The sequence below is a fragment of the Neopsephotus bourkii genome, unplaced genomic scaffold, assembly GCF_033783945.1.
Source record: "Neopsephotus bourkii isolate Nb327-2 ecotype Australia unplaced genomic scaffold, CSIRO-AGI_Nbou_v1 NB_10, whole genome shotgun sequence".
In the NCBI taxonomy this organism is placed as follows: domain Eukaryota; kingdom Metazoa; phylum Chordata; class Aves; order Psittaciformes; family Psittacidae; genus Neopsephotus; species Neopsephotus bourkii.
Genome location: NW_026900527.1, coordinates 106950 through 128283, shown reverse-complemented (window position 1 = coordinate 128283; position 21334 = coordinate 106950). Strand labels below are relative to the sequence as shown.

Sequence of the window (21334 nt, the reverse complement as noted above, 5' to 3'; positions counted from 1 at the left end):
GCACCCTGCTCCTGCTCTCTCTGTTCCATGCTATGGGATAAGAGACCCAGGCCCCTTGCAGCCCTGCTCCTGCTCTCTCTGTTCCATGCTATGGGATAAGAGACCCAGGCCCCTTGCAGCCCTGCTCCTGCTCTCTCTGTTCCATGCTATGGGATAAGAGACCCAGGCCCCTTGCAGCCCTGCTCCTGCTCTCTCTGTTCCATGCTATGGGATAAGAGACCCAGGCCCCTTGCAGCCCTGCTCCTGCTCTCTCTGTTCCATGCTATGGGATAAGAGACCCAGGCCCCTTGCAGCCCTGCTCCTGCTCTCTCTGTTCCATGCTATGGGATAAGAGACCCAGGCCCCTTGCAGCCCTGCTCCTGCTCTCTCTGTTCCATGCTATGGGATAAGGACCCAGCCCCTTGCAGCCCTGCTCCTGCTCTCTCTGTTCCATGCTATGGGATAGAGACCCAGGCCCCTTGCAGCCCTGCTCCTGCTCTGTTCCATGCTATGGGATAGAGACCCAGGCCCCTTGCAGCCCTGCTCCTGCTCTCTCTGTTCCATGCTATGGGATAAGAGACCCAGGCCCCTTGCAGCCCTGCTCCTGCTCTCTCTGTTCCATGCTATGGGATAGAGACCCAGGCCCCTTGCAGCCCTGCTCCTGCTCTCTTGTTCCATGCTATGGGATAAGAGACCCAGGCCCCTTGCAGCCCTGCTCCTGCTCTCTCTGTTCCATGCTATGGGATAAGGACCCAGGCCCCTTGCAGCCCTGCTCCTGCTCTCTCTGTTCCATGCTATGGGATAAGAGACCCAGGCCCCTTGCAGCCCTGCTCCTGCTCTCTCTGTTCCATGCTATGGGATAGAGACCCAGGCCCCTTGCAGCCCTGCTCCTGCTCTCTCTGTTCCATGCTATGGGATAAGAGACCCAGGCCCCTTGCAGCCCTGCTCCTGCTCTCTCTGTTCCATGCTATGGGATAAGAGACCCAGGCCCCTTGCAGCCCTGCTCCTGCTCTCTCTGTTCCATGCTATGGATAGAGCCCAGCCTGCAGCCCTGCTCCTGCTCTCTCTGTTCCATGCTATGGGATAGAGACCCAGGCCCCTTGCAGCCCTGCTCCTGCTCTCTCTGTTCCATGCTATGGGATAAGAGACCCAGGCCCCTTGCAGCCCTGCTCCTGCTCTCTCTGTTCCATGCTATGGGATAAGAGACCCAGGCCCCTTGCAGCCCTGCTCCTGCTCTCTCTGTTCCATGCTATGGGATAAGAGACCCAGGCCCCTTGCAGCCCTGCTCCTGCTCTGTTCCATGCTATGGGATAAGAGACCCAGGCCCCTTGCAGCCCTGCTCCTGCTCTCTCTGTTCCATGCTATGGGATAAGAGACCCAGGCCCCTTGCAGCCCTGCTCCTGCTCTCTCTGTTCCATGCTATGGGATAAGAGACCCAGGCCCCTTGCAGCCCTGCTCCTGCTCTGTTCCATGCTATGGGATAAGAGACCCAGGCCCCTTGCAGCCCTGCTCCTGCTCTCTCTGTTCCATGCTATGGGATAAGAGACCCAGGCCCCTTGCAGCCCTGCTCCTGCTCTCTCTGTTCCATGCTATGGGATAAGAGACCCAGGCCCCTTGCAGCCCTGCTCCTGCTCTGTTCCATGCTATGGGATAAGAGACCCAGGCCCCTTGCAGCCCTGCTCCTGCTCTGTTCCATGCTATGGGATAAGAGACCCAGGCCCCTTGCAGCCCTGCTCCTGCTCTCTCTGTTCCATGCTATGGGATAAGAGACCCAGGCCCCTTGCAGCCCTGCTCCTGCTCTCTCTGTTCCACGCTATGGGATAAGAGACCCAGGCCCCTTGCAGGGAGGAGGAGGAGGGCTGGGGCCACCCCAGTGGGATGCTGTGCGTGTCATCACCACCACAGGGCTCGCTTTGGGGGTGATCCCATGGGATGCTCCCGAAGTTCACTGTGTTATAACCATGTCCCAGTTATCCTGCAGGGTTACTTGGGTTGATCTCATTGGAGTTCAGCCCCTGCTTCAAGGCTTGGATGGGGCTTGGAGCAAGCTGCTCTAGTGGAAAGGGGCCCTGCCTATGGGGTTGACTGAGCTTTAAGGTCCCTCCAACCCAACCCATTCTATGAATCGACATCAATCCAACCCCAAGGCTCCATCCCCACTTTCCAACCCTCCCAGTGGCTTTTCCTTTGCTTGAAGATGACACTGAATCAGGAGACCCCCACCCCAGCCTGTTCCCTGGTTGGGTGACATCAGAAGGTACCACTGATGTGGAGCATCCCAGCGCATCCCCTGCATCCCTCCTCCCTTCCCTACGGGCTGTACCTCATCGAAGAGCTGCAGCATGATGGTGAGGACATCTGGGTGGGCTTTGTCAACCTCATCGAAGAGCACCACGGCGTTGGGGCACTGCCTCAGCCTCTTGGTGAGCTGCCCCCCTTCCTCATGGCCCACGTAGCCCGGTGGGGAGCCGATGAACTTGGCAACCTGGGAGGCAGGAACAGGCCATATGGAGCTCATCCATGGCACTGAAGCCCCCTTGCATTCCCAAACCATCGCATGGCTCTCTGGGGAAGCCTCATCTCAGCAAGGAGCTCAAATCCAAAGGGATTTGTCCCCCCCTCCCTTCTGGGGTGACCCTGGTGAGATCCCCCCTCTCCTGCAGCACCAGCATGGGGTGGAGATGGGACAGGAGGGGTGCGCTCTGCACCGCTCTCTGCTGGATTCTCCCATTCCCTTCCCAGATGCTGCTCCCCAAAGCTCCCCACTGCACAGACATAGGGGGGTTAAAGCTCCCCTTGCTCCTTGCTCGCTGCTCCCAGTTTCCTGCTGTTTCCCATACTGGGAATGCAGAAGCTGGAGCAAAGCTGCTGCTCTGTTGTGCTGCCCAAAGCACTCATCTCCTGGAGAGCATGGAAGCAATATGGGAACGTCCTGGTTGGCATGGCCAGGGGGCTGGTGGTACCCAGGGAGCAGAGGGAAGCCCTCCACTGACCTCGTGCCTCTCCTGGAACTCCGACATGTCCAGCCTGATGAAGCCCTGCAAGAGAAAGGAAGGGCTCCAAAGCCATCACATTTACAAGAGGAAGGGGGAGCCTGAGCTGAGCTCTTAGGCAGGAGCTCTTCCCTGGGAGGGTGCTGAGGCGCTGGCACAGGGTGCCCAGAGAAGCTGTGGCTCCAGTGCTCAAGGCCAGGTTGGAGCAAGCTGCTCTATGGAAGGGATCCCTGCCCATGGCACGGGTTGGGGATGGATGAGCTTTAAGCTCCCTTCATCCCAACCCATCCCATGGCTCCATGTTCCGCGCTAACACAACCCTCAGCATTGAACCGATCCGTCCACGTGCTCTTTGCCCAGGCACTGAGCAGTTCCAGGAGCTGGGAATGAAGGTGCCTGAAGCCCAGGAGCTGGGATTTGCTGCTTTAGGAAGGCCTTTAGGGGAGGACGAGGAACAGAAAGGAGAACAGGAGCATTGGCAGCGTTGTTTCCATCTGCTCTCTGCTGCTCCCATCCCATCCCGTGGCCATTCCCTGATGGAGGATGCTGGGGACAGGTTCTGGGGGGCTTTTCCCTGCTCCAACGTTCCCCAAGGGAATCTGGGCACTTCCCATAGCCTAAACCTCAAGCCTTAAACATGGAACACCCAGCTTGAAACGCATGGTGCCTTCAAACCTCACATCCCTGGGCTACCCCTTATGAAGCCACACCACCAGGGAGGATGGAACTAGATGAGCTTTAGGATCCCTTCCAACCATTCCACGATGATTCCATGAATCAGAGGAGGGAAGAGCGTTACCTTTTTGACATCCTTATGGATGTACTTGGCTGTCTGCTTGGCCAGCTCCGTTTTACCTGTTCCAGAGAGGAAAAGGCTCGTGTTAGACCAGGTCTGTCCATCCTCCTGTGCCAACAGCAGGGCTGGCAGCACCATCACCCATACAAGCGTTGTCTCCATGCAAACGCACTCAAGATGTTGTGAGATCAGATCCCAGCCTCCCAATGTGTCCATTGAACACATAGGTTCTGTTGGAAAAACCCCAGGGACCCCTTCCTGCTGCCATTGGGTTTTATTGTGTCCAGCTCCAGGGCCTAAAGGGGCTGCAGGAAAGCTGGAGAGGGGCTTGGGACAAGGGCCTGTAGGGCCAAGCCAAGGGGAATGGAGGAGCTTTAAGGTCCCTTCATCCCAAACCCTTCCCTGGTTCCCAGATCCAGTGCTGCATCACACATCCCTGCAGCTCTGCCGGTGGTGATGCCTTTGGTGGCTGGATCTGAGGACCACAGAATGAGCTCAGCACAGGAGTGATGCAAACATGGGAACGGAGCCAGAACTCAGCATCCTGGGGCGGTTCAACCCCTGTTCACTTTGGGTGTTGCTGGGTTGTGGGTCCAGACGTGCTCTCACACACAGGGTATGAATAGAAGTGAATCAGGATGGATCCTTAACCTATAACCACGGAAGGGTTTGGGTTGGAAGGGACCTTAAAGCCCATCCAGCTCCGATCCCTTCCACTGGAGCAGCTTGCTCCAAGCCCCTGTGTCCAACCTGGCCTTGAGCACTGCCAGGGATGGGGCAGCCCCAGCTTCTTGGTGCTTTCCCGTTTCAACATTGCTTTCTATGGGAGTCAAAGCAGTGGGAAACCCCTCCATGGACACACAGAGGAGTTGAAGAGCTGTGATTCACACCATTGAGCCTCTACAAGGAGGGCAGTGCAGTCCCAAACCCGTTCCTTACTGGTTTTACAGGGCTTTATACAGCTCCTCTTGTGTTAACCCCCAGCTCCTGGGCAGGCACTGGTCCATGGATCCCAGTGTGTCCCTGCCCTGACCCCTGCAGCCCCAGCCCCTTCCTGAGGCTGAGGGATGCAGCGGATGCAGGAGGAGCACTGGGGTTGTTGCAGATGTGCTTTGGACACGTGAAAGCTGCTTTGTTCCTCTTGGCCATTGATGAAGGGATCAAGTGTTTTGTGCTTGAGGACAAATATGGGAGTCAGTAAAATCCCATCATTCCAAAGCACCCCGTGGCCATAGGAGTGAGACAGCAGAGGCCGGAGCTGCCTGTAGGAGCCTCCTGCTTTCACCTCTCCCATGGAGGCATAAAGCAACCCTTTGCCTGGGAAAACTGCCCCTTTTGGGATGGGATAACTGAGGGTGAAGCTGCCTGGGACCTGCTGGGGTGATCCTGGACCGGCTGGAGGGATGCAACACTTAAACTGGTGTTTTATGGGAGCTCCGCGTGAAGCAAAGGGAGAAGGGGCTGCGCTGGGCCTGAGGAGCAGCCCCAGCCCCTCCATCCCTCTGGCACAGCCCAATCCTTACCTATCCCAGAGGATCCCAGGAACAGAAAGACGAGCGGGTGCTCCTCGTCGTACCAGCCGTTCTCCTTCCTCCGAATGGCTGCGTTTCAAGACAATGGGAACAACAAAAAGGAGGAAGGGGAGGGAGGGAAGGGGGGAAAAGGCAAATAAATCAATGCCACAGAAGCAGGGATAATTATCACTAAGTACACACTCTGTTTTCCTGCTCTCTCCCCACTCAAAGTCCTCGCTGCCATTAGTGCCATCTAATTCGATTAGGCAGGCACGGCCCCAGAGACACCTAATCAGGTTAGCATGGATTGGGAAAGCTGCCCAGAGCACATCACGGATAAAGTTTTCCAGGATGTGCACTCAGCGTTGCCAGGGAGACGGGAGGGAGGGGGGACCGGCAGGGATGCAGGGATGGAGGGAGGGATGCAGCGGTACCGGTGCGGTGATGCTGCACCAGGCCAGCAGGTCCGAGGTTTGTGTGTTATTCCTTGAGTGGGAATGGGAAGAGGGAGGGGATTGAAGGAGTGGGGTAAGGCTGGAAGGGCTGGGAATGAGTTTCCATGTCTCTGGATGGCAATATCCAATGGGAGCCAGCTCTGCTCTGGAGCCAGGCTGAGAGAGCTGGGCTGGGGCAGCCTGGAGAAGAGAAGGCTCCTGAAGGGGAGACCTGAGAGCAGCTCCAGTGCCTAAAGGGGCTGCAGGGAAGCTGGAGAGGGGCTTGGGACAAGGGATGCAGGGATGGGATGAGGAGGAATGGCTTCAACCTGGAAGAGGGAAGAGTTAGATGGGACACTGGGGTGAAGCTCTTCCCTGTGAGGGTGCTGAGGCGCTGGCACAGGGTGCCCAGAGGAGCTGTGGCTGCCCCATCCCTGGCAGTGCTCAAGGCCAGGTTGGACACAGGGGCTTGGAGCAAGCTGGGGATGTGAAGAGGAAATCCATGTCCGGAGGTCACCAGGGGATTTGCCTGGACCACAGGCACGAAGCATCACCACAAAAGCTCATCCAGGAGCCCCAGGAACCTGCTCCAGGGGCTGGATGAGAGGATTCAACGTGGGAAGGAGGCAGGATGGGTTTTGTACTGAGGGTGAGTCAGCACTGCAGCAGCGATGCGATGCGGCTGGATCCCCAATCCTTGTGGAGGAGGTGGGAAGAACCCTGCAAGGAGGTGGTGGCTCAGCCTGGGGGTGAAGTCTGCATCACTGTGATGCGGGAGTCAGCCTAAAGAGCCCCAAAAGCCCAGTTTAACCCTAAAATCCCAGGCACATCCACCTGATGGAAGGGGATGGAGCGCAGGGAGCTGAATCCCAGCACAATGAGGACGTGACAGGTTGGGTCTGGCCACCATCAAGATGCATCACCCATCCCTTGGCTGCCCTAACACGTCCTGACTCCTGTCAAGGCTTAATGAGACCAGGCTCAGAGCCAGGCTCTGCTTTACCCTACCCAGTGTGGGGTAGGGGGGGGCAGCTCAGCCCCATGGACCAGCTCCAGCAGCGGGCAGGGATTTGTCCTCTTGGCCATGGGGGTTGATGTGGTGGTGAACATCTCCTCTGCAAACCGGGACCAGGGGCACCAATGGGGACCACGGGGATCCACATCGGGCCCAGAGCTGCTCAGTGCCTTCATAAGTGATGTGGATGATGGGATCGATGATGGGATCGATGATGGGATCGATGATGGGATCAATGATGGGATCAATGATGGGATCAAGTGTTCCCGGATGACACCAAAGTGAGTGGGGAAGGGAGAGCTGGAGAAGAGAAGGTGCAGGGAGACCTGATCCATGTGCCAGAGGTAAAGGGGGATGCAGGGAAGATGGAGACTCCCTTTGGACAAGGAGTCCCATGGGGAAGCCCAGGGGTGATGGGCACAAGTTACTGCTGGGAGATTCCCAATGGACACAAGAGGAGAATCATCCCAGTGAGAACAAGCAGCCACTGGAATAATCTCCCCAGGGCAGTGGGGACTCCCCAGTGCTGGACACTGTTAAGATGGGGCTGCACAGGGTGCTGGGCATCCAGTCTGGGTCAGGCTGTGCATGGAGAGGCTGGAGCAGAGGATCCCTGAGGATTCCATTGGGATTGCAGGATTCCATGAAATCACAGGCAGCATCCACATCACCCCCACTGAAGAGCCAGCCCAGGAGCAAGAGGAGATGCCCATGGCATGGAGCTGCACTGCGGGTCCTGTGTGATCCCCTGCACACCTCCCAGAGCATCCCACCGTGGCTTGTGCTCCATCCCTGCCCTTTATGGCAGCAAAGCTGAGGTCAGCCACGCGGGGGGATATATTTCCTGCAGGATTGATGGGGAATAACGGGACCACTGACAGTGTCTGCAGCATCTCAGCTAATAAAGGTAATAAAGCTCTGCTCCAGGGCATGGAGTGACCACGGGCAGGGTCAGCACGTTCAATGGTCTGCAGGCAGCCAGGTTAAGTGTTAAGTGTTGTCTCTTTTCACTCCCCTCTCCAGCAGCATCCCGGGTTTTATGGCTAAACACTCATCTTGCTCATCACAACTCCAGGGATATAAAGCATCCCATAAAACACAAGCACCATGGAGCTAGGGCTGTGATCCTGGCTGCAAGGGGATGGGCAGTACTTAGAGCCATCAGTGGTGCGATGAGATGGAAAACCTCTGCTGCAAGGAGCCTTAAAGTGATGATTCCAGCCCCAAATGCTCTGGAGGTCCTGGTTGCCATCAGAAAGGGGTCACCAAGCCCCCTGCTCCAGCACCTCCAGCATGGGAGGCTCTTGAGGCTTGGTTACCAGCATCATCATGAGGAGGAGCAGAGCTGCTGCCCTAAGGATGGAGGAGGCCATTGTGTGGATGGGAAGGGGTGAACCTCATCTTGGGGAGCCTGTGGGCAGGCTCCATCCGTGCTGGTGATGGCCACGCTGTGCCTCTTGGAAAGCCATCCCCTTCCCAATGGGATCATGGAGAGGGGCAGGAAGGGCTCCAGGTCACTGCTGGGGTCCCATGGAGGCAGCTGAGCATCCACATGCATGCAAGGAGGAGGATGGTGATGCTGGGGCCTTCTTGTCCAGAGCCATTTCCAGGTTGCTGTGGTGCTCTCGCTTGATTTTGGCCATCAGTAACGGCGCGAGCGCGGCGCGGGGTCTCCGAGAGGCCCTTCAGCTCTCTATTGAACTGATAAATTCACTGTATTACTTTACACAAATCAATAGCCTCGCAGTTCTCAGCCCTTTGAGGTGACCAAAATTGGTTCCAGCCAATTTGTGAGGGTAATAAATGTCCATTCATCAAATCAATTCATTCAGGGGAGCGGCTCCGACCGCCCCGCTCGGGGTACGTGGGGTGAGGGATCCGGGTCTGCACCCGCTGTGGGGTCGCTCGTCTGCATCCGGGATTGGTCCAGGGGTGAGCACATCCCAAAGGAACTGATGCAGCCTCGCTGCTGGTGGCATTGGGATGCGGGAGGTGAACCCCAAACTATCCCAAAGCTGCTCCTAAGCAGAGCCAGACCTGACCAGGCTGCCCCATCCCTGGCAGTGCTCAAGGCCAGGTTGGACACAGGGGCTTGGAGCAAGCTGCTCTATGGAAGGGGTTGGGGTTGGAACTGAATCAGCTTTAAGGTCCCTTCATCCCAAACCATTGTGACTCTATGATCCTAGGAGGATGATTCCCAGTGCCCCGTTCCCTGCAGCTCTGGAGCTCGGGCTCATTCCAACATTCCCCCTGCTCAATGCACTCAGAATTCACCATCCAGAACCAGACGCAGATTCCCTGCTCCCCCTTTTCCAACCCCTCTGCACCCCAAACCAAGCCACCCTTTCCCTTCCCTGCTCCTCCTCATCCAGCTGCAGGAAGAGCTGGAGCAGCTTCATTCCAGCCCCAAGCTCTGGAACAGCAGCACCGGGCAGGGCTGGTGCTGGAGCCAACCTCTCCGTGCCCATGGGCTGGCAAACGCTGTGCATCCCATAGAGGAGGGGATGGAGCCATGAGAGAGGTTTATGGGGATTCCATCAGAGGTGTTTGTGCTCTGGGGGGGGATTTAGGGGATGGGATAACAAACCTTATGGGTAGAGTCATGGGATGGGGTGGGATGAAGGGGCCTTGAAGCTCCTCCAGCCCGTGTGGATTCCAGTCAGGAACCATCATTCACCTCCCCATTGAGCCCTATGCTGCTTCCTGCAGCTGCAAAGAGAGCAGCAGAGCTCATCTCTATCCCATGGGATGGGTTTCCACCCCTTTGTGGTAGCGATGCCAAGCACCAGCTCCGTGTGAGCATTCCCAATGGCCCGGCCCTCCATACAGACCCCAGAGCACGCGTTGCCTTTGTATTCCCATCTGAGCCCCTCTGGAGAGTGTTTGGATCATGCAGCGGGTGATGGATTAAATCAGATGATTCAATTAAGGGCCGGGTGATGCATTAACCAGCCCAGCAGGCTCCGCTAATCCCGGGATGTGGGGTTTGGGAAGCATCCTAGGGACAACGTGGGCAGCAGGAGGCCACCAAGCGGGAGCAAATCCAGATGGGAATGAGTGCGATCACCCCAAAGGCAGAGGGGCAAGGGCCTGATGGCACTGGGTGAGTGCAGTCACCCCAAAGGCAGAGGGGCAAGGGCCTGATGGCACTGGGTGAGTGCAGTCACCCCAAAGGCAGAGGGGCAAGGGCCTGATGGCACTGGGTGAGTGCAGTCACGGCAGAGGGGCAAGGGCCTGATGGCACTGGGTGAGTGCAGTCACCCCAACAGAGGGGCAAGGGGCTGATGGCACTGGGTGAGTGCAGTCACCCCAAAGGCAGAGGGGCAAGGGGCTGATGGCACTGGGTGAGTGCAGTCACCCCAAAGGCAGAGGGGCAAGGGCCTGATGGCACTGGGTGAGTGCAGTCACCCCAAAGGCAGAGGGGCAAGGGCCTGATGGCACTGGGTGAGTGCGATCACCCCAAAGGCAGAGGGGCAAGGGCCTGATGGCACTGGGTGAGTGCGATCACCCCAAAGGCAGAGGGGCAAGGGCCTGATGGCACTGGGTGAGTGCAGTCACCCCAAAGGCAGAGGGGCAAGGGGCTGATGGCACTGGGTGAGTGCAGTCACCCCAAAGGCAGAGGGGCAAGGGCCTGATGGCACTGGGTGAGTGCGATCACCCCAAAGGCAGAGGGGCAAGGGCCTGATGGCACTGGGTGAGTGCGATCACCCCAAAGGCAGAGGGGCAAGGGGCTGATGGCACTGGGTGAGTGCAGTCACCCCAAAGGCAGAGGGGCAAGGGCCTGATGGCACTGGGTGAGTGCGATCACCCCGGGGCAAGGGGTTGATGGCACTGGGTGAGTGCAGTCACCCCAAAGGCAGAGGGGCAAGGGCCTGATGGCACTGGGTGAGTGCAGTCACCCCAAAGGCAGAGGGGCAAGGGCCTGATGGCACTGGGTGAGTGCAGTCACCCCAAAGGCAGAGGGGCAAGGGCCTGATGGCACTGGGTGAGTGCAGTCACCCAAAGGCAGAGGGGCAAGGGCCTGATGGCACTGGGTGAGTGCAGTCACCCCAAAGGCAGAGGGGCAAGGGCCTGATGGCACTGGGTGGTGCAGCCCAAAGGCAGAGGGGCAAGGGCCTGATGGCACTGGGTGAGTGCAGTCACCCCAAAGGCAGAGGGGCAAGGGGCTGATGGCACTGGGTGAGTGCAGTCACCCCAAAGGCAGAGGGGCAAGGGCCTGATGGCACTGGGTGAGTGCAGTCACCCCAAAGGCAGAGGGGAAAGGGGATGGGAGGAAAAACCCGGTCTCCAAATCCCCTCTTCCATAGGGAAAGCAGCAGGAATGGGGCAGAAGGGAGAGGGGAGGAGGGGCTGGAGCCTCTCCCCCTACCTTTGCCTCTGATATCCCGAGGCTGCGGGGGGGTGGATCCAGCACATTCCCTCTAATTCAATAAGAGAAACCTCCATAAAGGCAGCTGCTCTAATGGGCAGCAGCACCACCTGTGTCAGGAGCAGCAGCACCATCAATCACAGCGCTGGGCTGGCCCCGCTCCTGCCCCCAGGCACTGCAGCAGCACCGGGGCTGCGCTGCTCCTGCCTGGCTCTCAGCACCCCCGGCTCCTCTTTGTTACCTCCTGCAGCACAGGGCTGCCCTGCTCCATCCCATCCCATCCCATCCCATCCCATCCATCCCATCCCATCCCATCCCATCCATCCCATCCCATCCCATCCATCCCATCCCATCCCATCCCATCCCATCCCATTCCATCCATCCCATCCCATCCCATCCCATCCCATCCCATCCCATCCATCCCATCCCATCCCATCCCATCCCATCCCATCCCATCCCATCCCATCCCATCCCATCCCATCCATCCCATCCTCACTGCTCCTGCTGCCAGGCGCTGCTGGGACCGGCCAAGGAGGTACAGCAGCATCCAGAGGCTTTCAGACCGACCCCAGCCGTGCTGGAGCCCTGATTCCATAGAGCCATGGAATGGGTGGAAGGGGGCTTAAAGCTCATCCAGGACCCCTTCCACTGGAGCAGCTTGCTCCAAGCCCCTGTGTCCAACCTGGCCTTGAGCACTGCCAGGGATGGGGCAGCCACAGCTTCTCTGGGCACCCTGTGCCAGCGCCTCAGCACCCTCACAGGGAAGAGCTTCTGCCTAAGAGCTCAGCTCAGTCTCCCCTCGGGCAGGTTCAAGCCATTCCCCTTGCTCTATGCTGGGCTCTGAGAGGCTGCCCCATGGCAAAGCACCTGCAGTGCACAGCCAGGACCCATCTCCTCCTTTCTCCTCCCTGCTGGGGCCGTGTGCTCCATGATGGATGTAGCCTGCAGTGGGACACAGAGCTGAGGGCTCCCAGCTCCCTGCCCTGGCTCACCCCATGCAGGGGATGTGCTGCCACAGCCATGGGGTAGGGTTGCAGTGGGGAGGTAAGAGCATGGCCTGGGTTATGGGAGTCAGCCCCCATCCTGCTCTGCTCTGCAGATGCCCAGCACCCTTTTGTCTCAGTGATTACCATAATGAAGTTATGCTCCGAGCAACTGTCAGTGCTCATCTGATGTCTGAGGCTTCTGGTGGGGCCCACGTGCCTGAAAGCTGCTCTGGGTTTAACCCCAGCTCCAGCACTCACTGATGGAAGCATCCTCAAACCCTGCTGCACACCACAAGAGCCCAACTCGCTCCAGGGAAGCTGGAGAGGGGCTTGGGACAAGGGCCTGTAGGGCCAGGCCAAGGGGAACGGCTTGAACCTGCCCAAGGGGAGACTGAGCTGCAGGATGCTGGTGTGGGCTGTGCTCCGGAGCAGGGGATGCACACAACTGCTGCCCTGCCATGGGAGTGCCTCTATCCCATGGGATTGGCCTGCTCCTGGCACATGGAGCTGAAGGGTCCCAGTCTGGGTGCGCTGCTCACTGGTGGTGATGTGGGCTGGGGAGCAAGGATGCTCTTATGGAAGGATCTGATCCTTTCTGCTCTGAGCACACCTGAGGTACCAGGCATGGAGAGCGCTCCCAGTGCAGTGTGGACCATGCAGTTATGGAGTGCTTGGGGTTGGAGCTCATCCAGCTCAGCCTGGACAGGAGAAGGCTCCTGAAGGGGAGACCTGAGAGCAGCCCCAGTGCCTAAAGGGGCTGCAGGAAAGCTGGAGAGGGGCTTGGGACAAGGGATGCAGGGATGGGAGGAGGAGGAATGGCTTCAATCTGGAAGAGGGAAGAGTTAGATGGGACATTGGGGTGAAGCTCTTCCCTGTGAGGGTGCTGAGGCGCTGGCACAGGGTGCCCAGAGAAGCTGTGGCTGCCCCATCCCTGGCAGTGCTCAAGGCCAGGTTGGACACAGGGGCTTGGAGCAAGCTGCTCCAGTGGAAGGGGTCCCTGCCTGTGGGTTTAGATGGGCTTTAAGCCCCCTTCATACCACCCCATCCCATGGTTCTATAAAGGGCTCTCTCCCCCAGCCAGGATATCCCTGCTGGACCTCATCACTGGTCCCCCCTCCATCAATGACTCAGATGCAGCCTCATGTCCCATCCCAAGGGACCACCGTTCCCTCCCTATGGAGCAAGGCCTGAGGGATGGATGAGCAGGGCCCTACCTGCTCCCACCGTGGCAATGGCGCTCTCCTGGCCGATGATGTGCTCCTTGAGGCGCTGCTCCAGCGGGAACCTGCGGCGTTCCTCCACCTCCCTCCTGCGCTGCTCCTCCTGGAACTGGGGCACGGGGGAAAAGCTTGGGATCAGAGGCTTTCCCAAGCAACACCACGAGCATCAGGGGGGGTATGGGGCTTTCCCCCCCCTAGGACAGGCTCAATTCCACTGCAGGCACTGGGAAGCAGGCACAGCTCATCCTAAGGAGCTCTCATCCTGGGAGAAGCTCACATAGGAAAAGCCTTGCCTATTCCACTTGGGTTTGCTTCCCCACCCTCCCCATGTCCCTCATGCAGCCAAGCTGTTCCCACAGGGCTGTGTCCTGGTGGGGATGCTGGGGAGCACACATGCTGCTTTGCACAGAGACCCTCTGCAGCATGGAGGAAACAGTGGGAAACGCTCTGTTTTGGGACATTGGCTTCCCTGTGCTCCAGAGGAACAGGGATTCACACACTGCTCCCACCCAGACCCTTTCCCAGTGGGATGGGCTATGTTTGCCACACCATAGTGGGCCAAGGGAGAACATAATCATGGAACCCTGCAATCCCAATGGAATCCTCAGGGATCCCCTGCTCTCCAGGCACAGCCTGACCCAGACTGGATGCCCAGCACCCTGTGCAGCCCCATCTTAACAGTGTCCAGCACTGGGGAGTCCCCACTGCCCTGGGGAGATTATTCCAGTGGCTGCTTGTTCTCACTGGGATGATTCTCCTCTTGTGTCCATTGGGAATCTCCCAGCAGTAACTTGTGCCCATCACCCCTGGGCTTCCCCATGGGACTCCTTGTCCAAAGGGAGTCTCCATCTTCCCTGCATCCCCCTTTACCCCTGGCACATGGATCAGGTCTCCCTGCGCCTTCTCTTCTCCAGCTGCACAGTCCCAGCTCTCTCAGCCTTTCCTCACTGCTGCCCAGCCCCATGTGTATGAGATGCCACCAGCCTTTGTATGGGGCAGTAACGTCCCTGTGGATCCCAATGGAGCAGCTCCATGGGATGAAGGGAGCTTAAAGCTGCCACAGGCAGGGACCCCTTCCACTGGAGCAGCTTGCTCCAAGCCCCTGTGTCCAACCTGGCCTTGAGCACTGCCAGGGATGGGGCAGCCACAGCTTCTCTGGGCACCCTGTGCCAGCGCCTCAGCACCCTCACAGGGAAGAGCTTCTGCCTAAGAGCTCAGCTCAGTCTCCCCTCGGGCAGGTTCAAGCCATTCCCCTTGGCCTGGCCCTACAGGCCCTTGTCCCAAGCCCCTCTCCAGGTTCCCTGCAGCCCCTTTAGGCACTGGAGCTGCTCTCAGGCCCTGTTTGCTCTATAAAGGCCATATCAGAGAGTTGGGGATGAGGCAGCAGACCCAAGCTCCAGGTCTGCAGGTCCTCGCTGCTGCCTGCAGGGAGAGAGCAGTGAGAAGGGGAACTGGGGCTCATCCTGCCTGAAAGACTCCTTCCAGTCCTGCTGGAGATGGGAAAGATGGATCTGACCCGGCCTGGTGCACACAAGGAGTTCAATGGCAAAGCCAGGCTTGTAAGAGCCAAGGAGCCTCCATCAGGGAGTGCAGTGATAGGACAAGGGGTGATGGGTTCAAACTGCAACAGGGGAAGCTTACATTGGATCTAAGGAAGAAGTTCTTTAATGAGAGGGTGCTGAGGCACTGGAATGGGTTGCTCAGGGAGGCTGTGAATGCTCCATCCCTGTCAGTGCTCAAGGCCAGGTTGGATGCATCCCTGCATGACCTGGTTCAGTGCGAGGTGCCCATGGCACACATTCGGAACTGGATGATGTTAAGGTCCTTTCCACTCCTATTCCATGATCCTGTGACTCTGAGACTGCTGGGACCACATCCTCCTGCTTGCATAGAGAAGACACAAGGTTTGGGAGCTACTTTTAGCCGTGGTCACTTCAGCTTGACCAGGGTGTCCTGCTGCCTGTACCAGCTCCAAGCCTCAGGACCGGGCGCATGGAGCACATGGAGCATCCCTGCTCATGCAGGCAGAAGGGGTGATCCAAATACATTAAGCACACAGATGAAACCTCCTTGTTATTGTGGCAGCGGGGTATGTAAATCACAGCTAGGGGATGGGCCCAGCCCCTAACACCGCTGCCAATTCATTCTCCTGCAGTGATTAAAATGAGCAATTCCTCCTCAAAGACTCTCTGTGGAGCACGGAGACCGCAGCGGCTGCAGCCCCCCGAGCACCACGTCCCCCCCAGCTCCATATCCATCACCCAGCCTGCTCCCACTCCCTGTTTATAGGCAGGAGCTCTCGTCTCCAGCAGGAACATCCCATAGATCTATGTCCTCGATCCGTGCAGCATTAAACCCAGTGCTGCTTCGTGCTGTTATGGGCAGGCTCCTTCCGCAGGGAGCGCTCAGCCAGCGCACGATTCCCTCCTCATCCTCCTTGGGATGCTCTGAGTAGTTCATTCCCAACTTTTGGGGCTGGAGGGAAGGGATGGGATCCACATAGGATCATGGAATGGGTTGGGTTGGAAAGGACCTTAAGATCATCCAGATCCAACCCCTGCCATGGGCAGGGACACCTCGCTCTAAACCACAGCACCCAAGGCTCTGTCCAACCTGGCCTTGAACACTGCCAGGGATGGAGCATTCACAACCTCCCTGGGCACCCATTCCAGTGCCTCAGCACCCTCACACTAAAGAACTTCCTCCTTAGATCCAATCTAAACTCCCCCTGTTTCAGTCTGAACCCATCACCCCTTGTCCTATCACTGCAGTCCCTAATGAAGAGTCCCTCCCCAGCATCCCTATAGGCCCCCTTCACACACTGGAAGCTGCTCTGAGGTCTCCACGCAGCTTCTCTTCTCCAGGCTCAACAGCCCCAATGTTCTCAGCCTGGCTCCATACAGGAGCTGCTCCAGCCCCTGAGCATCCTCGTGGCCTCCTCTGGACTCGCTCCAACAGCTCCATCCCCTCCTTATGTTGAGGACAAGGACAGCCTGAGAGTTGGGACCATAGAACCTAATGAAGTTAAAGCAGGCCAAGGGCAAGGTCCTGTGCATGGACCAGGGCAATCCCAGCACAAACAGAGGCTGGGGGAGATGGGCTGGAGCCTGAGGAGAAGGATTTGGGGTGCTGGGTGAGGAGGTGCTCCCCATGATCCCATCCCTGGCAGTGCTCAAGGCCAGGTTGGACACAGGGGCTTGGAGCAAGCTGCTCTATGGAAGGGGTCCCTGTCTGTGGCAGGGGTTGGAGCTGGAGGAGCTTTAGGATCCCTTCATCCCACCCCATTCCATGGCTCCATGACCCTACATCATGGTGTGTTCCATGACTCAAGGACACTGGATCCTCAGACCTGTTCTGTTTCACCATGAATTACAGACCTAAAGCAACCCCTGATTTCCTCTGGGTTTGCCATGGGGCCCCAGAACAGCTCTTCTGCCCCTCTGCACCCACCTTCCATGGTGCAGAAGACCATGAATATGGGAATGGAGGATGCGCATCCCGGTACCCGGAACACTGCAGGAATGCAGTTCTCCCCTTATGCATCCTGGTTTGGATGTGATGGGGTGTTTGAGGTCACCCTAACCTGGAAGCTGGGAGTGGGGAGGGAACCGGGGCTCACCTTTGTCTCTGCTGCTTTCAGGAGGTCCTTGATGTCCCCATCCCGAGCGTAGTCCAGCGGGGTATGGCCCATCTCGTTCTTCTGCAGGGGGTTAGCACCTGAGGGGAGCAAGAAATGGGATTGGAGCCGAGTCCTGCGGCACAAGGAGCACTGGGCATCCCTGTGTCCTTCCTGAGCTGTGCTCCCAAGGGAATGTGCATCAGAGAGGGGTAATGCCCAACCAGTGGGTATGCACATGGGTGTGCAGGGAATGGGGATGGGGATTGTCCCTGCTAACACACGCCTTGGCAGGGAAGGGATGCTGTGGTCCCCAGTGCTTCACAAAGGCTCCCATGGGATCAATCCAGCCTCAAGTGGAGATGCTGCCCATCCCCTGGGAGAGCAACAGGAGCCTGTAGGGACAGGCCAAGGGGAATGGCTTGGAGCAAGCTGCTCCAGTGGATGGTGGCCCTGCCTGAGGCATTGGGTTGGAGCTGGAGGAGCTTCAAGGTCCCTTCATCCCACCCCATCCCATGATTCTATCCATGAGGTTTGTTATCCCATCTCCTAAATCCCCCCCCAGAGCACAAACATCTCTGATGGAATCCCATAAACCTCTCTCATGGCTCCATCCCCTCCTCTATGGGATGCACAGCGTTTGCCAGCCCATGGGCATGGAGAGGTTGGCTCCAGCACCAGCCCTGCCCGGTGCTGCTGTTCCAGAGCTTGGGGCTGGAATGAAGCTGCTCCAGCTCTTCCTGCAGCTGGATGAGGAGGAGCAGGGAAGGGAAAGGGTGGCTTGGTTTGGGGTGCAGAGGGGTTGGAAAAGGGGGAGCAGGGAATCTGTGTCTGGTTCTGGATGGTGAATTCGGAGTGCATTGAGCAGGGAGAATGTTGGAATGAGCCCGAGCTGCAGAGCTGCAGGGGAACGGGGCACTGGGAATCATCCTCCTGCCCTGGGGTGAAGGGAATGGTCCCACTTGCAGCAATGGGAATCACAGATCAAGCAATGTGGGGTGAGGAGGGATGGGAATGGGGGAAGAGCCAATGATGCCAGGGAGGGCTCAGGACATTGGCATCTCAGGAGATACCTGGGGAAGGTGCAGGGAGACCTGATCCATGTGCCAGGGGTAAAGGGGGATGCAGAGATGGAGACTCCCTTTGGACAAGGACCTCATGGAAAGCCCAGGGGTGATGGGCACAAGTTACTGCTGGGGGATTCCCAATGGACACAAGAGGAGAATCATCCCAGTGAGAACAAGCAGCCACTGGAATAATCTCCCCAGGGCAGTGGGGACTCCCCAGTGCTGGACACTGTTAAGATGGGGCTGCACAGGGTGCTGGGCATCCAGTCTGGATCCGGTCACTCCCACTGGGATTCCATGGTTCCATAACTATGATCCCATCCCACCCTTAGCCCAGCCTGCAGAGGGCTCAGCAAACATCTCCCATCCCATTGGGAATGACCTGGCCACATCCGCAGCACCTGAAGCAAGCTCCATCCCCTGCTCCTGGAGGCCGGGGAGCCCCATCCTGATGGATGGAAGGAGCAGGGGACCCCGAGGAGCCGAGTGCTGGATTGGGATCTGCTTCCAGGTGAAGAATGGGCTCCACAAGGAAGGGGTGCAGGGGAGTTCCCATGGCAAGGCTTGGCATTCCCAATGAAGAATGGGATCCCTTGGCATTCCCAATGAAGAATGGGATCCCTTGGCATTCCCAATGAAGAATGGGATCCCTTGTCATTCCAGATGAAGAATGGGATCCCTTGTCATCCCAGATGAAGAATGGGATCCCTTGTCATTCCAGATGAAGAATGGGATCCCTTGTCATTCCAGATGAAGAATGGGATCCCTTGTCATTCCAGATGAAGAATGGGATCCCTTGTCATCCCAGATGAAGAATGGGATCCCTTGTCATTCCAGATGAAGAATGGGATCCCTTGTCATTCCAGATGAAGAATGGGATCCCTTGTCATTCCAGATGAAGAATGGGATCCCTTGTCATTCCAGATGAAGAATGGGATCCCTTGTCATTCCAGATGAAGAATGGGATCCCTTGTCATTCCAGATGAAGAATGGGATCCCTTGTCATTCCAGATGAAGAATGGGATCCCTTGTCATTCCAGATGAAGAATGGGATCCCTTGTCATTCCAGATGAAGAATGGGATCCCTTGTCATTCCAGATGAAGAATGGGATCCCTTGTCATTCCAGATGAAGAATGGGATCCCTTGTCATTCCAGATGAAGAATGGGATCCCTTGTCATTCCAGATGAAGAATGGGATCCCTTGTCATTCCAGATGAAGAATGGGATCCCTTGTCATTCCAGATGAAGAATGGGATCCCTTGTCATTCCAGATGAAGAATGGGATCCCTTGTCATTCCAGATGAAGAATGGGATCCCTTGTCATTCCAGATGAAGAATGGGATCCCTTGTCATTCCAGATGAAGAATGGGATCCCTTGTCATTCCAGATGAAGAATGGGATCCCTTGTCATTCCAGATGAAGAATGGGATCCCTTGTCATTCCAGATGAAGAATGGGATCCCTTGTCATTCCAGATGAAGGCCAGGATCCCTTGTCATTCCAGGTGAAGAATGGGATCCCTTGTCATTCCAGATGAAGAATGGGATCCCTTGTCATTCCCAGTGAAGAATGGGATCCCTTGTCATTCCAGATGAAGAATGGGATCCCTTGTCATTCCAGATGAAGAATGGGATCCCTTGTCATTCCAGATGAAGAATGGGATCCCTTGTCATTCCAGATGAAGAATGGGATCCCTTGTCATTCCAGATGAAGAATGGGATCCCTTGTCATTCCAGATGCAGAATGGGATCCCTTGTCATTCCAGATGAAGAATGGGATCCCTTGTCATTCCAGATGAAGAATGGGATCCCTTGTCATTCCGAATGAAGAATGGGATCCCTTGTCATTCCGAATGAAGAATGGGATCCCTTGTCATTCCAGATGAAGAATGGGATCCCTTGTCATTCCCAATGAAGAATGGGATCCCTTGTCATCCCAGATGAAGAATGGGATCCCTTGTCATTCCAGATGAAGAATGGGATCCCTTGTCATTCCAGATGAAGAATGGGATCCCTTGTCATTCCAGATGAAGAATGGGATCCCTTGTCATTCCGAATGAAGAATGGGATCCCTTGTCATTCCAGATGAAGAATGGGATCCCTTGTCATTCCAGATGAAGAATGGGATCCCTTGTCGTTCCAGACGAAGAATGGGATCCCTTGTCATCCCGAATGAAGAATGGGATCCCTTGTCATCCCAGATGAAGAATGGGATCCCTTGTCATTCCAGATGAAGAATGGGATCCCTTGTCATCCCGAATGAAGAATGGGATCCCTTGTCATTCCAGATGAAGAATGGGATCCCTTGTCATCCCAGATGAAGAATGGGATCCCTTGTCATCCCGAATGAAGAATGGGATCCCTTGTCATCCCAGATGAAGAATGGGATCCCTTGTCATCCCAGATGAAGAATGGGATCCCTTGTCATCCCAGATGAAGAATGGGATCCCTTGTCATTCCAGATGAAGAATGGGATCCCTTGTCATTCCAGATGAAGAATGGGATCCCTTGTCATTCCAGAGAAAGGCTGGGATCCAGACAGGCCACTTACTTACTGCAGAGCATGGCCACTCAATATCTCCCTATTAGAGACCCCGTTCCCCCCCTTCCCTTGTCCGACCCCATCGGGCCCGGAGCGGGGAACCCTGTGCCTCCTCCACCTGCTGACATCCCCCAGGCCAGGGCTCAGTTCCCTTCCTCTGGAATTCTCCCTCCAATATTGGCCTAATCCCCTGTTAATGGCTTTGACGACTTGACTAATTGCTGCAATCATTGACAGGACCGACGGGTCGATTCCACGCTCGGCGAGGAAATATTGCACCCTCATCCATAACAGTGGCAGCCCCTGCTTAATGGAAGGCAGGCGGGAGCCCTGACCCCTCTCCCCTATGGCCACGCTGCTTGGAGCACTGGGGCTGCCATAGGAGGCAATTTATCAGCTCCCCCTTGGTTGTGTGGGGCCGGGGCTGGACCACCTGGGTAGCACCGCGGGCTCTGCCTCCTCCTGCACCTCCCTGCTTGGGATGAGGAGGCTCGGGCTGATCCTCTTTGATAAATGGGCCTCGGGTGCGGCGCCGGCGCCGGGTCCCTCATTGGGGAAATATGTTCCTGTCACAGCAGTGGCAGCACGGAGCCCAGTGACAGGCAGAGATTTTTCATATTTTATTAACTCCCTCCTCCTCCCAATTTGTCTTGAATTCCTTCGCATCCGGGAGCTGTCAATAGAGCCCGGGCTGCGCTGCGGATGATGGGAGGCGCTGGGGAGATGGGGTGCAGAGAGGAGGGGAGATGCTGAGAGGAGGGTGCACAGGGGTTGGGGGAGTGGTGTGGCATGGGCAGCGCAGTG

At 57.0% G+C, this 21334-nt stretch overlaps 1 protein-coding gene across 1 annotated transcript in view; it reads right to left on the bottom strand.

The window, feature by feature from the left end:
• CLPB (ClpB family mitochondrial disaggregase) overlaps positions 1–21334 on the bottom strand; it is a 61088-nt gene that overhangs the window by 8614 nt on the left and 31140 nt on the right. The window contains exons 7-12 of the mRNA XM_061368244.1: positions 16926–17023; positions 13301–13415; positions 5292–5369; positions 3772–3827; positions 2973–3017; positions 2303–2464 (exon numbers count right to left, since the gene is read on the bottom strand). Coding sequence (XP_061224228.1) covers positions 2303–2464; positions 2973–3017; positions 3772–3827; positions 5292–5369; positions 13301–13415; positions 16926–17023 — 554 coding nt within the window. The remainder of the gene's footprint in view (positions 1–2302; positions 2465–2972; positions 3018–3771; positions 3828–5291; positions 5370–13300; positions 13416–16925; positions 17024–21334) is intronic.